General features: G+C 41.5%; 2 protein-coding genes across 2 annotated transcripts in view; both read left to right on the top strand.

Annotated features, from left to right (window-relative positions):
- Positions 1-14,677, top strand: part of LOC128851158 (golgin subfamily A member 4-like) — a 94,625-nt gene that overhangs the window by 41,025 nt on the left and 38,923 nt on the right. Inside the window, exon 8 of the mRNA XM_054057886.1 lies at positions 87-3,772. Coding sequence (XP_053913861.1) covers positions 87-3,772 — 3,686 coding nt within the window. The remainder of the gene's footprint in view (positions 1-86; positions 3,773-14,677) is intronic.
- On the top strand, positions 3,779-10,759 carry LOC128851526 (golgin subfamily A member 4-like). Its single transcript, XM_054060837.1, has 4 exons — positions 3,779-4,616; positions 5,612-5,742; positions 7,637-7,705; positions 8,293-10,759. Exons 1-4 carry the CDS (start codon positions 4,595-4,597, stop codon positions 8,434-8,436), a joined length of 366 nt encoding a protein of 121 aa, XP_053916812.1. The 5' UTR covers positions 3,779-4,594; the 3' UTR covers positions 8,437-10,759.

Below are 14,677 nucleotides of genomic sequence, written 5' to 3'. Positions count from 1 at the left end.
TAAATGTAATATGAATTATTGCAATGATTAGAATTCAATTATTAGAAATTGAAATTATGTAAAAAAAACGTGAAATATCTGTTCAGGGAGCTGAGAAGGTAGTCAAAGAGGAACTTGAGCAACTCAAGGAATCATTGGAAGAGAAAGACGGGCATCTGGAGGAACTGAAAACACGTGAACAGAAACTAAAGGAATCTGCAGAACAATCTGAAGCTGAGCTTGTCCAAGCGTCTGCAAAGCCAGAGGAGCTTTCAGAGTCTCGTGAGAGCCCCTCTAATGAGCAGGCAGAGACTTATGAAGAGAAATTAGCAAAGCTGCAGCAAAAACTGACGGATCCTGAAGGCGAAAAACTGCAAGTTGGTGAAGAGCTACCAAGAACTGAATCCCAGCCGAATGAAGTCAAGAGCGAGTTAGAGGCGTACATCTCTCAGGTGCATGACCTGAAGCAGCACTTGCAAGAGCAGAGCACTGAAAATGCACAAAAAGTAACCTCTTTAACACAACAATATGAATGTCAACCTAAGGCTCTACAAAGAGAGGCTGATGAGATAAAAGGAAGTGTGACTGAGAAAGAAAATGAAATTGAACACATGAAGAAGCTACACAACAAGCAAGTGGAAGAGCTTAAACAGAAACTGTTAGCTGCAGAGGAGAGAATTACTGCTCTACGAGGAGAATATGAAAGTAAACTAAAGCATCAGGAGAACAAAATGGAGAAAATTAAGCAGAAATCAAAAAACATGCAGGAAACTTTTGAGAATAAACTTACTGAGCAGGAAGCTAAACTGAAAGTAGAGCTTGAAAACAAGCAGTTGGAATTCAGCCAGAGAGAAAGTGAATTCAATGCTAAAATACTGGAAATGGCACGTGCCTGCTCAGCCAGCATCAGTGATGCTGTGTCAAAAGTGGAATCTAATCAGAAAGAGCAACTGGACAGTCTTGTTGAGGCTCATAGGCGAGAGTTAGAAGAAGTTACCCAGAGTTGGGAAAAGAAACTCAGTCAGCAGGTTGAAGAGCTCCAAGAAAAACATGAAATGGAACTGCAAGAGAGAGAGCAGGAGGTTGGAGACCTGAAACAGAAACTTGCTGCCTTCAGTGCTGAGAGGGAGAGCTCCAGAACAGAAGTAACCCGACTGAAGGAAGAAGAGGTGAAAAGGGAGGAGTCGCTGAAGGAATTGCAAGAACAACTAAGGCAGTCAGAAGCTAAGGTGGATGTTTTGTCAGATAAGGAAAGTGATCTGAAAACGCAGTTGAAAAAATTGGAAGATGATCTTAATCACTCCCTGAAAGAGAAGTCAAGACTTCAAGAACAGCTCAATAAACAGAAGGCAGTTGAGGAAGAGGACAAAGCCAAAATTACTGAGCTGGCCAATACACTGCAAACACTTGAAGAGAAACTCCGGGCTATGCAGTCTTCTCAGTATAAAGATCATGAAAATTATAAGAAGAACATAGAGGCAATTCAGCTAAAGGAAACTGAGCTTAAAAGGCAAGAAGGAGAACTTGCAGTCCGGTTAGATTCTTATTGGAAGAATGCGGAAGCTTCAGTGCGAACAGAAATCAATGAATTAATTGAAAAATGTAATGCAAAAATTGCCCGAGTAAGATGCAAAATTGCAGACTGCGAGCACCAAACTGCAAAACTAACAGAGCATCATTCTGTTGCAAGTACTTCTTTGCAAGAGTCAAAGCAACAGCTACAAGAGAAGGACAATTTAATTATGTCCATGAGAGCTGACACTGGAGGACTTGTAGCAGAAAAGGAACAATTGCAGAAGGAGGGAGGGCATCAGAAGGAAGCGGCATCAGAAAAAGAAACTCACATAACACAGCTGAGGAAAGAGTTGTCTGAAAATATCAATGCTGTCACCTCAATGAGGGAGGAACTCCAGGAAAAGGAATCCAAGATCTCTGCTCTCAACAAAACAATTGATGACCTTAATGTTAGACTTGAAAGCATGATAAGTTTAGCGGAGAAGGAAGCAGCCGTGAGTCTGTTAAGCAGGCAACATCGAGAGGATCAGTTGCTATTGTTAAACCAGATAAAGGAGTTATCGTCCAGAGTTGAGACGCTGACTCAAGAAAAAGCATCTGCTCTTGAGCAGGTAGATCATTGCACAGCCAAGCTGTCGGAGTGGAAGATGAAAGCACAAACCAAGTTTACCCAAAATCACGATACTATTACAGATTTGCAGTGCAAACTTGAATTAAGCAATACTGAAGCCAATAAAAAAGACAAAGAGCTAAATAACTTGAAGGAGCAACTGGCTAAACAAAGCAAGAATCTGGATAGTTTAAAAAGTGAATTGGAACAAAAGCAAAGCAGGACGAAAAAACAAGAAAGTGAATTTTCTGCAAAGTTAAAAAAACAAACAGCAAGAATTGCTGAATTAGAAGAACACGTTGCTCAGAAAACTTCTGAAAATGATTCCTTGATGGAGGAACTTAAAAAGTACAATGTACAAAAGGAAACGGAACAAAAAGAGATAGCTTGGCAACTGCAGCAGGCAGAGAAGGTGGCTTTTGAGAAGGACAATAGGTTAAAGGAGGCTGAAGAAAAAGTACTTAATCCTAAGAAGCAGATAGTGTCACTGAGAGGTGAATTTGAAGCAAAGGAGAGGGAATTTGATCAAATGAAATCAGCGATGCTTAGAAGCAAAGAGGAAGAACTGAAAGAATTAGAAGGGAAACTAAATGCCAAGAAGAGTACGCAGCTGGCAGATCTGGAAAAGAAAGCAGAGCAAAAAATTGTTTCTATTAAAAAGCGATTGATGTCTCAGATGGAAGAAAGGGAACGGCAATTTAAGCAGGACAGAGAAAATCAGCTCAGAGACTTGGAAAAACAAGTGCCAGAGAAAGAGGCCAAAACTGAGTCTTTGGAAGAAAAAATTAAGTCAACGAGAAATTCCGTGGTACTGGAGAAAGAAATGCTGCAAAAAGTAGAGAGTGTAAAAGCTGCTGTAGAAGAAGAAAAAATGAAAATGCTTGAGAACCTCCAACAGACATATGAAGAGAAAATGCAGGTGTTACAGCGGGGCTTAACAGAAAAAGATGAGTTGTTGCAAAAATACGAAAAGAAACAAGAAGAGAGTAAGGTCAGTCACCTAGAACTGCAAAACAAACAGCAAGAGCTCCTTGAAAAATTGGCATGTCTTGAGAAGAGCCTGCAAGAGGAGCAAAGTAGGACTGAAAGCCTCAGGAAAGAACTTGAGCAGCAAGCCAAAAAATACTCACTATTAGTGGAGGAGCATATTCGTTGTGGCAGTGATTTAGCAAGCACTAGGGAGGAATTAAAAGCTAAAGAACAAACACTTCATGGCATAGAGGATGTAATTGGAGATTACCAGCAAAAAATGCAGGAAAAGGAGGCATTCAGTCAGTCTTTAGAGCAGAAGCTAAAAGAGTTGGAAGATGTAGTGAAGGAAAACGAAGCGCAGAAGATTGCAATGGAAGAAAAGAGATTGAGAGACGAGGAAAAGCTAAGAAGTTTACAGCAACAGTTGGATGAAAGAAATGACAATCTGAAAACTTTTGAGGAGAATGCTGAAGGCAAAGCTGCATCTGTTTTGGAGCTGCAGAAGTTACTAAGCGATATGCAGAACCAGGAGAAGGACTTGCAGGCTAAAGTGAAAGAGACTGAAAGGGAGAAAAACAAACTACGCAAAGAAGTGAGTAATCTTCAAAAAGACTTACGTACTCTGCGAAAAGAACATCAGCAGGCGCTGCAGTTGGCAAAGGAGGAGTACTTAGAAGAAATGAAGAAGAAAATCAGGTGAATTCTTTGTTCTTGGACTTGTTACCTTTTCACTGCTTTTATCCTTAACTACTAAAACCTCAAGAACATGTTTTTAAAGCCCAATTTGTAGCAGTGAAATGGTGACTGATATTCTTCTGCGGTTTTTCTAAATAGACTTAGAGAAGTAGCTAGACAAGAGTGCATGAAACATTGAGTCATCGGTGTAAAAAAGTGGTTTATCTTTTGGCAAAGTAATACTGCTTTTGGTTTCTTTTATGGGTTGTCATTGTCAGTATTGTTGGAACATAAAATATAGTTATGTTTCCTTAATCAGGAACTCTTAATAATCAAGTTTATTAAGAGTTCTGATGTTCAAATTATATCGGTAGTAGTTTGTACGTACTGCACAAAACCATGGTATATTGCTCAATGCTCTTAAGGCAAGGAATTCCTTGAAAATTCTGCTTTTATGAAGCATATTCTTTATTGGCAGTTCTTCATTTTCCCCAGCTAAAAGTCTGTATCCTTTGGAAGGGCTCAGTTCCAGGTTGCATTTTAAATGAAACACCTTCCGGGTGAATTCAATGGGAAGGGAACAAAAAGCCTCTCTGAATCCCACAGAATTCATGTAATTCAAGCCTGTTCAATTCTAAAATAGTTTTGGAGAAGTTCCCAGATCTCCTGCCTTGCTGAGTTGTTCTTGCAGTCTCTTTAAACATTTTATTTCCTCACTGTGTTTTTCTGATATTTTTGTATAGATGTGAACAAGAAGACATTGAGTTAAAGCACAACTCCGCCTTAAAGCAGTTAAGGAGAGAGTTCAATACCCAACTGGCTCAAAAAGAAAAAGAAAAGGAAATGGCAGTAAAAGAGACGATCAGTAAGTGAACTACTAATACAACTGTAATTGGTAAAATAGCCAGAAAACCAAATCTTCGGCTGTTTTGGGGAAGGGGTTTTGCCTGGAGCTCTGATAAGGACAACATGTTTTCGCACTGCCTAGAGAACTCTCGGAGGGAACTTCTCTTGCTCAGGAAATAACATAAATGTTAATTGTAGCACAATTAGGGAAATGCATCTTTGATCTACCGCTCTGCCTGTTTGCATCTGTCATGCCAAGAGTTACTGGTGATAGCCATAGGTAGTGTCTTTTTATATGTACAAGAGGAAAAAAACAGGGAGTAGGATTTCAGAAGTGAAAGCACAGTGGTGACTTTTCACTTTGTCTTCAGCAATGCAAACCTTTAATACTTCACGGCTGAATGTGAGGCACTGAAGGGTGCCTTTTAGAGAAACTCTAGATCCATCCGAGAATGAGAACTGCGGTTGTTTTTCAGCTGTCTTGCAGTCTTCATTCACTGTAACCACTAACAGGTACCAACGGGATACGGTGTCCAATTGCTGTACCATATGGTTATAAATATAAGAGTACAGCGTATTCCAGCTTCTCTGTCCATCTTTTGCCACCATAATGTAAATTGGGGGTTGGAGAATTAAGCAGGAAGTATATTTTTACTCCACAGTTACTGGAAGTACCCCTGCAAGTGAGAACCTCCTAAAGATGTGCAGATGTTTCAATCACTTATCTACATAGACTAGGAGATAGAATTAGTTGAAAAAGATCAGTTGGAATCTTAGCTTTTAGAGAAAAGTTCCAGCATCGGGTAGGAAAAAATTCCTGCAGATACCAAGCTGCAGACGGCAAACATACTGGGATCAACTGACCTGATTATCATGGACAGTCTGGAAAATTAATTTTCTTGACAAGTTTTCCTCATGGATATCTTCCATAGTTGTTTTTAATGGTTTTTAATACTGTTGTATCTAACAGAATAATTATGCTTGTTTTACATCACTTTTTTTTTTTTTTAATAGGTAAAGCCCAGGAGGTAGAAGCTGAGCTGATAGAAAATCATCACATAGAGACAATACGATTACACAAAAAGATTGCTGAAAAAGATGATGATCTAAAAAGAACTGTGGAAAAATTTGAAGAAATCCTTGAGGTAGCTTTCTGAAAAGTGATGTGACTACATACATTTCAAAATAACTCCTCCCATTTTTTCATTGCACAACTAGACAGAAAACGTGTAATTCTTTCTAGTAAAGATCTTTTTTACTACCTGAATTATGTCTGATATTTGGGGTGACGTAGCTCGTACTTAAAGTGTTTGTGTGTTTTATGGACTTAAAAGAACGCTAGAAATTAAGTTCCAGCTCTGATCGCTTCATATAAATTATACAGTTAGATCCTTAAGTCCTTGAGCAGTTTGTGTTCCAGATCGAAAGGAGGAAAGTGAGTAAGTTAAATATTGCCTTTGCCAGGATTGTGGTGGTGATGTGTTGTTTCTTTTAAGGATTTAAATGAAGTGTATATGTGTCAGCCTCGCTGTCCCGCTCCTTTGTCTGATGCCCCGTCCAGTTTGGCACCATAGCCCTTTAAGTTGGGTTCTGTTCTATGAAGGGTGCAGTCTATTTGCATAGTTTTTATTCTAGTAAAGTTTTCATTTTTACTTGTAAGAGAACAGTTTGCATCATGATTGCAGGCAGATGTAGTTTTGCTCCAGGAACATTTCAACCAGCTCTTAGCAGCCATCCTCAGTCTAAAGATACTTTACCATCCAAGGGATGCTTCCTGTTTCAGCCAAGTAGATTGTCCCAGCCAGTCCTGTATGTATGGCAACACAAGACTGAATGGTGTTCAAACGATTCAATAAAAAAGGATGTCTCTTGAATAGAGCCAGTAGTGATAAATGTAAGTGATTTATGCTCAGTTACCAGCCCAAAAAGCATGACTGAGTGTTTACTACTAAAAATCTCAATCTTGTAGGCATGTTGACTCCACTCCAAATTTTGCACTTGATGTAAGTTGCATGGAAATGGCAGGGTTTTAAATTTAGAGTCCTCTTCTTCTGTTTCCTAATTTAGAAAAATGGCACAATATGAAACAGTTGAGATTCTTTTTTTTTTTTTTTTGTACCGTGGATCCAATTTCTGCATTTCTGGAGTATTTTTTTCTCTCTCCAATGTGTTGCCATGCAGGTCCTTACTTTATAGGGCCAAATAGGTCTGTGATTTGAAGCCATGCAGTTGTAATTCCTCTCTCTTTTCTGATTCATTCAGTCTGTCAGAAACGTGTGCTATACTCGATCTTGAAGGTTTAGTCTGTTTTAACCTCTGCAGGACATGAACACTGGTACTCTTTGCCTCTCATTGATGATGGCAATGACAGTTGCCTAGAACTGCAGTAAGCTGTAGTTTGATGTTTGAAATTTCAGAGGGCATGTTTCTTTTTTAGGTAATGATACCTGCTTAAGCATTTGTTTCTGTTATTTTAGGGGAGGACGAAAAGTTTAGAGAATTTGTTGCCTTTTTTCCTGAAAAGGTCTTATAACCAGCTCAAAAGTAAAGAAATGTTTGTTAGATTGAGTGTGTGTCATATTCATTGAGATCTCTGATTGAAGTGAGAACATGTAGACATCACCAGATGTGTAGGTTTTCTCAGTTTGGCTTAAAGGTACCGGTTATTAGCCCACTTATACCCGACTTGGCTTGTAATAGGTTTGAGAAATTTTGCATCCAGAAGTCTGCACAGGTTTGTCTCTGTCATAAATGGTAAATAATGGCAAATAATACCAGTTGCAAGAATGAATTTTGTTCATACAACTTTGTAGGTCTTTGTTGCATTTTAAACATAGTTAATGATGCTAGAAAATACTCGACTTGAGTGTATATCCTTAAGGACGAGCAGGAATCATTTAGTCTGTTCGTCTGAGTACTCCCCTGGGGCATCTCTTGCTTTGTCTGGTATTTGTTTATCTTTTAGAAAAACTTATATCACATAAGATGGTATTTCTTTAGCAGTTTCTTGATGAATTCCATATGTGGCTGTTCTTTCAGGCACAGCTTGCAAAGAAGACAACAGTAGTCAATGATTCAAAACGGAAAGAGCAGGAATTGAAGGAGCAGGTAAAAGTTGCTGTTTAAACAAATAAAATGTATTTCTGTTTAATAATTTGTGCCTGTAATATGAAAAGTTTGGTTCTTCCCAAGTGATGATGTAGCACATCTGCACACAGATACTATGGAAATAATACGTATTGAAAGTAGTGTTGACTCATACTCGCAAAACATTTGCACAGTGAGAAATGGAACAATGCAGTTGGAATTTATGGATCTCTTCTTTTTGTAAACTAAGTCTCTTTTACTGTGTTAAGTACAATTTTTGTCTTTTTTTTACTGTATGTTTGTGTATAAAATAGATGTGTGTACATATGTATCTATAAATATAGATATATATGTATGCATTATATTTATATAAAAATACATAGATAGGTGTCACATTTTCTATAGCTATTCTTATGTGTGCATACACATTACCTTGAGTAGTTTAGGGACAGTTTCTAGTAACATAATTTTTAATATTTTCCTTCCTCAAAAAGCAAATGTATTTTGATTTCCTAGAAGGTGTTGAAGTTTAGCTGGAAACTGTTTAAGTTATGCTTAGTTTAGCTGCTTGTGAACACCATTTATCATTTTGACTGTTCTCTATTTAGATTCATGTACTGGAAGACCAGCTGAAAAAGTATGAGAAGAAAATGTACATCACGTCAGTTGGAACACCGTACAGAGGTAAAGGCACAGTTTTAAACACGGATAATTTTTTTTGGTTGAAATTTATGAAATATGCTTTGATTTAGATAATTTATTAAAATGTCAATCTCTCTAAAACACTTGGGTGATATTTTTATGACATCATCGTTTTGTCTGGTTTGTTATAATAGAGGTGGTGTGTGATTTCAGATGAGCAAATCACGCACCATTTTGTTTGATGTTTATTTTTATATCATACAGTTAAAAGATCTCTGTCAGAGTTCTTAAGCTTTCTGTATCTCAAGAAGCGGTAGAGGCAGTGGCACTAGAAAGTCGGTGGGGAGGAATTATCATTTGTCTTTGCTAATTCAGTAGACGTTTAAAAATATTAGATTTTACAGATCTTCCTTTTGTTACACGCCTGGGCTTTTGCTTTCTAATTGTAGTGTTACAGAAAAGGGACAGCTGATTTAGGCCTCAAAGATGCAGGTTGCATCAGACGAGCCAGGCTAAACAAGTGACACACAAGCAGTCGTGGTTGAGAGAGGAGCAGGGCATGGAAGGACACGGGTGAAACTTTCTGCACTGCTTGATAAGGTTGTGATTTGAGTTGTTAGTGGTGCATGATAGTTAATGAACTCTTCAGATGAATTTTATACGATACGGCCAGGCCAACTTTCTTTTTCTTCACTTGCAACTGAGAAGCTTTGCACGGTTGCCAGGAATTGATTCAGTGCACGTGAAACAATCGCTGTCTGTCGGCTGAAAGGCAGTGGTTTGACTGCAGCATTGCCACAGCAAGAAAAACTTCGGATGTTTCCATTGCTGGTTCTCACAGTGCAGCTGACGGCCCGTCTTCCTCTCTTGCAGTCATGCAAATACAGCCTTCAATACAAAACAATATCTGTTTCAAAGCTAAAAAACCCAACCTGTTCATCTTAGCAAACAGTCATGGTTTCTACTTTATTTTGTGTTCTTTTAAACCTTTAAATACAGCAGTCGATGCACTTTATGGCACTTCAAACGCAAATAGAGTTTGGACTGTTTGCCTTGATCACTTCTTGACAAAATCAGCAACTGTTTTTTCTGTTGCTGATAATTGAATTGATGATAACAACAGACAAAACAATTTGCGACACTGTTGTAGAAAGCATGTTTGGAATTTAAATTGTCATCACGCTGCCTTGCAGTGCTGCTGTGAAAAACGGTCAGGGGTTCTCAGCTGCATTTGAAGCATATCGCAGAAGGGCTTGATTTTGACCTTAATGTCAGCAATTACCTGTTGTACTTCCACAATTTAAGCTAATAGGTATGGGAACTGTTGAGACCTCATTATTGGATTGTAGTTTCTTAGGGTATTTCAAGTGTTTTTGGGACTGATGTCAGCAGATAGCCAGCAAATGGGACGATATTCTCGCGTGTATAAAACTTAGAAATTGAGACAATGATGGCTTCATTGTGAAAACAGTGATTTTTTTGAGTGTACAGGAGGCTTTTTGCTAGCCATAAAATGTTACTTCATCATTTCAGTTTTGATGACAGGCCTTATGCAACTCTTTTTCAATGGATTGAGATGCAGTGACATGGTAGACTGATTATTTACCGTGAGACTCATGACTTTTGCCACAGGTTGTTTTGTTTTGTCACAGCTTCTCAGCTGTTTTGCTGATACTGGGATGGAATTACTGTCTGGGAATCACTTACTGATTTGACAATTTTGACCTGAAATGCTCTCATCTCCTATACGTATCAACAAGTAACATCATTATTATTTTAAGTGCTTCTAAGTTGCTTTCGATAGTGTAACATTTGTTCGTTTGTTCTAACTTTTCTTTCTTCCAGTCATGGCTACGACCATCTTGAAGCAGTTGCGATGAGAATGTCTCATGGCGCTGCTGCTTAGAAATAATGTTTTTATCTGTGCTCTTGTCCCTCGAGAAGGGACAAGGAGACAGGCTAGGATTCAAGGTCACAAATGGAACAGCAGAACCCAAAACTCAGCACCACCTTTGACCATGAATCTAGATAAGAAAAATCCCAATAACACAAACCTATTTTCAGTGCTACATGAAAAGTATAAGTTTCTCAGCTGTACCATTAAGGAGCCGAGCCATTGCATGGACTTGGTACTCAGGATAAAACTTCAGGGTCACAAGGATCAAGCTCTCATGGAGAGGCCCCAGGCTGGACTCGGCAGCAGAAGGAAGCTGGACTCAGGAATTGAATTCAGGAAGGTGCGGATGCCGGGTAGCAGAAAAGACAGACAAGGTCTTCACTGCATGCTGGCCATCCAAGAAGAGAGCTTGACCCTCGTAATCCCTCAGCTGGTTATCCTGAGTATGACAAGAATGGAGTGGAATACTCTGTTGGTCAGTTTGGGTTCACCTGTCCTGTCCGTTCCTCCCTGGAGGTGTGACCCTTTCTTTTCATTTCTACAGGAATGCTTGGCCTTTCAGCACGCTAAGGTGGATGTCATTCAGTCAGGGGATAAGTAACTGCTGAAAGAAGATCTTCATAGCCATGTTCTTGTTCACCTCCATCGTTGTTTACCTCCGGGATGTTGTTCTTATTTTGCTTTTAGCACTTTGCAATAAATGAAACTTTTAAAATGAAATAGGTGTTGCCTTTCTATTTTCTATTTTAAATTTGTTTTAAATTACAAGTGACAGAAGATCCTAGCTGAAAAAATGCTGCACGTGTCCATAGTTCTTGCTGACGCTTCTATCAGGTTTAAAGAGAAAGGGGGCGATTCCTCGTTGGCATAATGTATTAATTCCTGGGGAGTGACTTGACGGATCAGGTCGGTTGCGTGTGGAACTCACCCCGCAGGCATCAGTTTGCTTTCCTGAGCTAGCACGTGAGCCGCCAGTGAGCCGTTAGCCAGCAGCTAAACTCTAGGCAGCCCCTCTTCCACCCCCACCCTGCACCAGGAAAGGAAAACCCATGGGGTAAAATAACAACAGTTTTATTAACACAATAAAAAAAGAATGATGATTCTACTACTCCTACTCTTGATACTTCTATGTCATGGTAATAACATCGCCATCAACATGAACATCCAGTACAAAACAACAGAGGTGATGCTCCTCTGGCATCACCAGAGCTCAGGGATCTCTGATGTTGTAATGCCCTGGCAGCACTGGAAGTGAGAGCTGCATTTGCCTGCCTCTTCCCCACATGTCACCCACAGTACTATCTCTAAAGCCTATGCAGTCAGTGGCACTTGTGCACAGCTTCACAGCAACGTGCAGGCGTTCGACAGTAGCGCAGCCTCTTCTTGGGCCTCAGTTCTTCTTTGTGACTGTAAAATGTAATTCCTTAAAGGTAAAGAAGAAGCAGCTCTGTCAGCTGAGTTGCTTTTCCTCTACTTTTATATGCTGTGCTTCTCTGAGAGGAAGGTGTGAGCCCAGATGAAAGGACGTCACGTAAAAGCCGTGCAGGCTTTTGTGCTCTCTTAGCATCATTCAGTGGAGTACCTCAGTGAAAGACCTCTTGCAAACAGTTTCTGGGGACACAGAGTATTTGTATTTTGTATTTTATTCAAGAGGTGCTTTTGAAAAACTGCATTTTGCCTTTGCAGATGAGAAAGCACAGGTGGAGCGGGAACAACCTGCTCTGGAGGATGAGAGGCTGTCTGGCTCAGGTGTCCATCAGAAGCCTCCTCAGCAGCAATGGCAACCAGTGTCACGCCCCTTCTCCCCCTCACGTTGTCTTGAGAGAGTCTGTGGGGAAGCAGAAGAGCCGTTTGCTCTGCCCATCACGTCTTTCTGCTCCCAGCACTTTGAGTAAAGAGTTCTCGCCCTGTGACATTGATAGCTGCACCAGCGTCGGCTTCTCCTGACTCAGGAGACGCGTTCTGCATTATCTGCAGAATTTCAGCTTGCTTTGTGTCTGCGTTCAGAGAAGACACCGCTTCTTGTCCATCAGTGCACATCACCAGGCCAATTCTTCTGCATTTCTCCTTCGTGTCAAATGGGAATGTTAAAATTTGCAGGAATTGTGTTAAGTCTTCAAAGCATGACTTTGAAGCCCCACGATCAACTCTAAACCCAATGTCAGCGATCAAGTCTGCATCCCAGACTGCAGTGCAAAACAGATGGGAACAAACCAATGGTCATGGCATCTTCTCCACCGTTTCTATAACTAAAATGGAGTATTTTTTTTTCTAAGGCAAGAGTTTCTGCTTTAGTTTAGTTTAGTTTAAAGTAAAGCAAGGTTGTGAAAATGTTTTTTAGCCGAAGCAGCCAAGCTACTGAAAGAGAAAGTGATAAAACTGTTCAAGGCTTTTCACCAGATGTGGGTAACTCTAGGTTTGCTTTATGAACAACTCAGAGCTGGGCCGTCACCTCAGTGAGTGGCAAAGGCCCCCCACAAACATCAGATATATCTATACATTATACAAACGGTATTTTTCTTTGAAAAGTTCTTGGTGTTTTCCCACGGGCTTACAGTAAGGGCCACTAAGTCCAGCAGTTCTTCCAGGCTGGTCTGATTGGGATGGCGTGTGCACCACACGCTTTCTTTAAGGCAAGTCCGTGCCCCAGTAGCGTGTGAAGGGTGGAAATGCAGAAGCGTCTTTTGGGAAGGTCTGTGGATTCCAGGGCAGTCAGGTGTGCGTGTGAGGGCTCAGCGCCTGCTGCTGCACCTGCCCAGGACAGTGAGCCCATCTGCAGAGGCACTCAGAAAATGTTGAAGCCGCAAGCAATGCCAGGGGCCGTGGGGTGACCGTCCAGCCTGCTGTGGCCGCAGGGTGAGCGTCCTGCATGCAGAGGCCACCGCTTGACCGTCCAACCCAACGGAGCTGCGGGGTGACCATTCAGTCCGAGGGGTTGCAGGGCGGGAGCTGCCCCGCGTCACTCACAGCGCCGGCTGCCAGAGCTGCAACCGTGACACTTTGGTGCTACGGAGCCCTCCTCCAAGCCTGTCCCGGGCATTCCCAGACTGCTCTGCCCTCTGCCCGCTTTCCACAGCCTCCTGTTCGAAAGCCAGCTCTCCCTGGACCAGACAAGCAGCACGGCAGACACCGGACACCTGCCATGGGCACTGCTCTGATCCCGCCACAGCGCTCCTTCTGCCCGTTCCCAGAGAATGGTCTGGGTTCGAAGGGATCTCCACAAGCCCCCAGTTCACTCTCAGGATGGTAACCAGCACTCCCATAAGAGAGCAGCAGAGGAGATCTTCCACACTCATCTTTGTTCCTGTGGAGTACTATGGGTTTCTTTGAAGTGGCTTGGTTAAACAAAGGAAAACCAAAGGAACAAAGAAGCCCTGAAATGGTGAACAAATTAATAGTGAAGGACTTAACGGGTGCCGCAGGCGCTGAGGAAGCCAGAAAGGGGCGGGGCGGGGCGGGGGAGTGGTGTCTGCCGGGCGGGGTTGACCATTCAGCTGGAGCAGCGCCAGGCGGAAAGGTTGACCGGTCAGCTGGAGCAGCGCGGGAAGTACGGTTAGCGTCCAGCTCTGGGTCGGGGGGTTGACCGTCCATCCCGGAAAGGTGGCCAGGTTGACCGTCCAGCCTGGAGGGTCCCCGGGGCTGATCGTGCAGCCCAGAGGGCCTTTGGGGTTGACCGTCCAGCCCGGAGTGTTCCGCGGGGCATTCTAGAAAGCTTTTACCTATACTCGTGTCGTACTTCCCTCTGTCCCTGAAGAGAGGTTTTCTGTTTACTGATGCTCCATAATATCAGCAAGCACTGTCACCCAGGATAAATTATTAAGTTTCAGTAAGGGGAGTTTGCTAGGGTGGGTGTTTTACTTGTTGATTTTTGGGGATTTGTTTGTTTTTCTTTATAGTTCAAAATTCCGAAACATTGTCAGCTAAAGAAAAAGGAAAAAAAAAATTAAAAAAGCTTTTATGCTTCAGTTCAGGAATAGTAAGTAAGTTGTCTTTCTTACTCACTTTCTTCTTCAGCTTTTCTTTTGGTGGAACTGTGGGTCTCCGTGGGCGGTGTTACAGAGAAATTCAGAATTTTTTTGTGTATAAGGAAGAAGTTGTAGCTAGTTAGGAATTCTGTCCTTGAAGTAGCAAGGTAGGACTGCAGTGTGAGGCGAAAGCATCTATGGAAGAAGTGCAAAACAACAGGAAATGGAGCTGAGAATAAATTGTAGGGGTGCTTTAGTTTAAAAACCAGTAATCCACTAATCCACTAGGAATAAATCCCCCACAACAGGATAGTGCTTTGGAGCAGAATTTTGTTCACGCCAGGCAGTTCTTCATTTTCCCCAGCTAAAACTCTGTATCCTTTGGAAGGGCTCAGTTCCAGGTTGCATTTTAAATGAAACACCTTCCGGGTGAATTCAATGGGAAGGGAACAAAAAGCCTCTCTGAATCCCACAGAATTCATGTAATTC

Source organism: Cuculus canorus, chromosome 2 (assembly GCF_017976375.1).
Source record: "Cuculus canorus isolate bCucCan1 chromosome 2, bCucCan1.pri, whole genome shotgun sequence".
Taxonomy (NCBI): domain Eukaryota; kingdom Metazoa; phylum Chordata; class Aves; order Cuculiformes; family Cuculidae; genus Cuculus; species Cuculus canorus.
This window is presented reverse-complemented; position numbering and strand designations above follow the sequence as displayed.

Coding starts and splice junctions, on each gene's coding strand:
- LOC128851526 (XM_054060837.1), top strand. CDS start 4,595: ATGGCAGTAAAAGAGACGATCA. Junction 4,617..5,611: donor GGCAGTAAAAGAGACGATCA/GTAAGTGAACTA, acceptor TTTTTTTAATAG/GTAAAGCCCAGGAGGTAGAA. Junction 5,743..7,636: donor AATTTGAAGAAATCCTTGAG/GTAGCTTTCTGA, acceptor CTGTTCTTTCAG/GCACAGCTTGCAAAGAAGAC.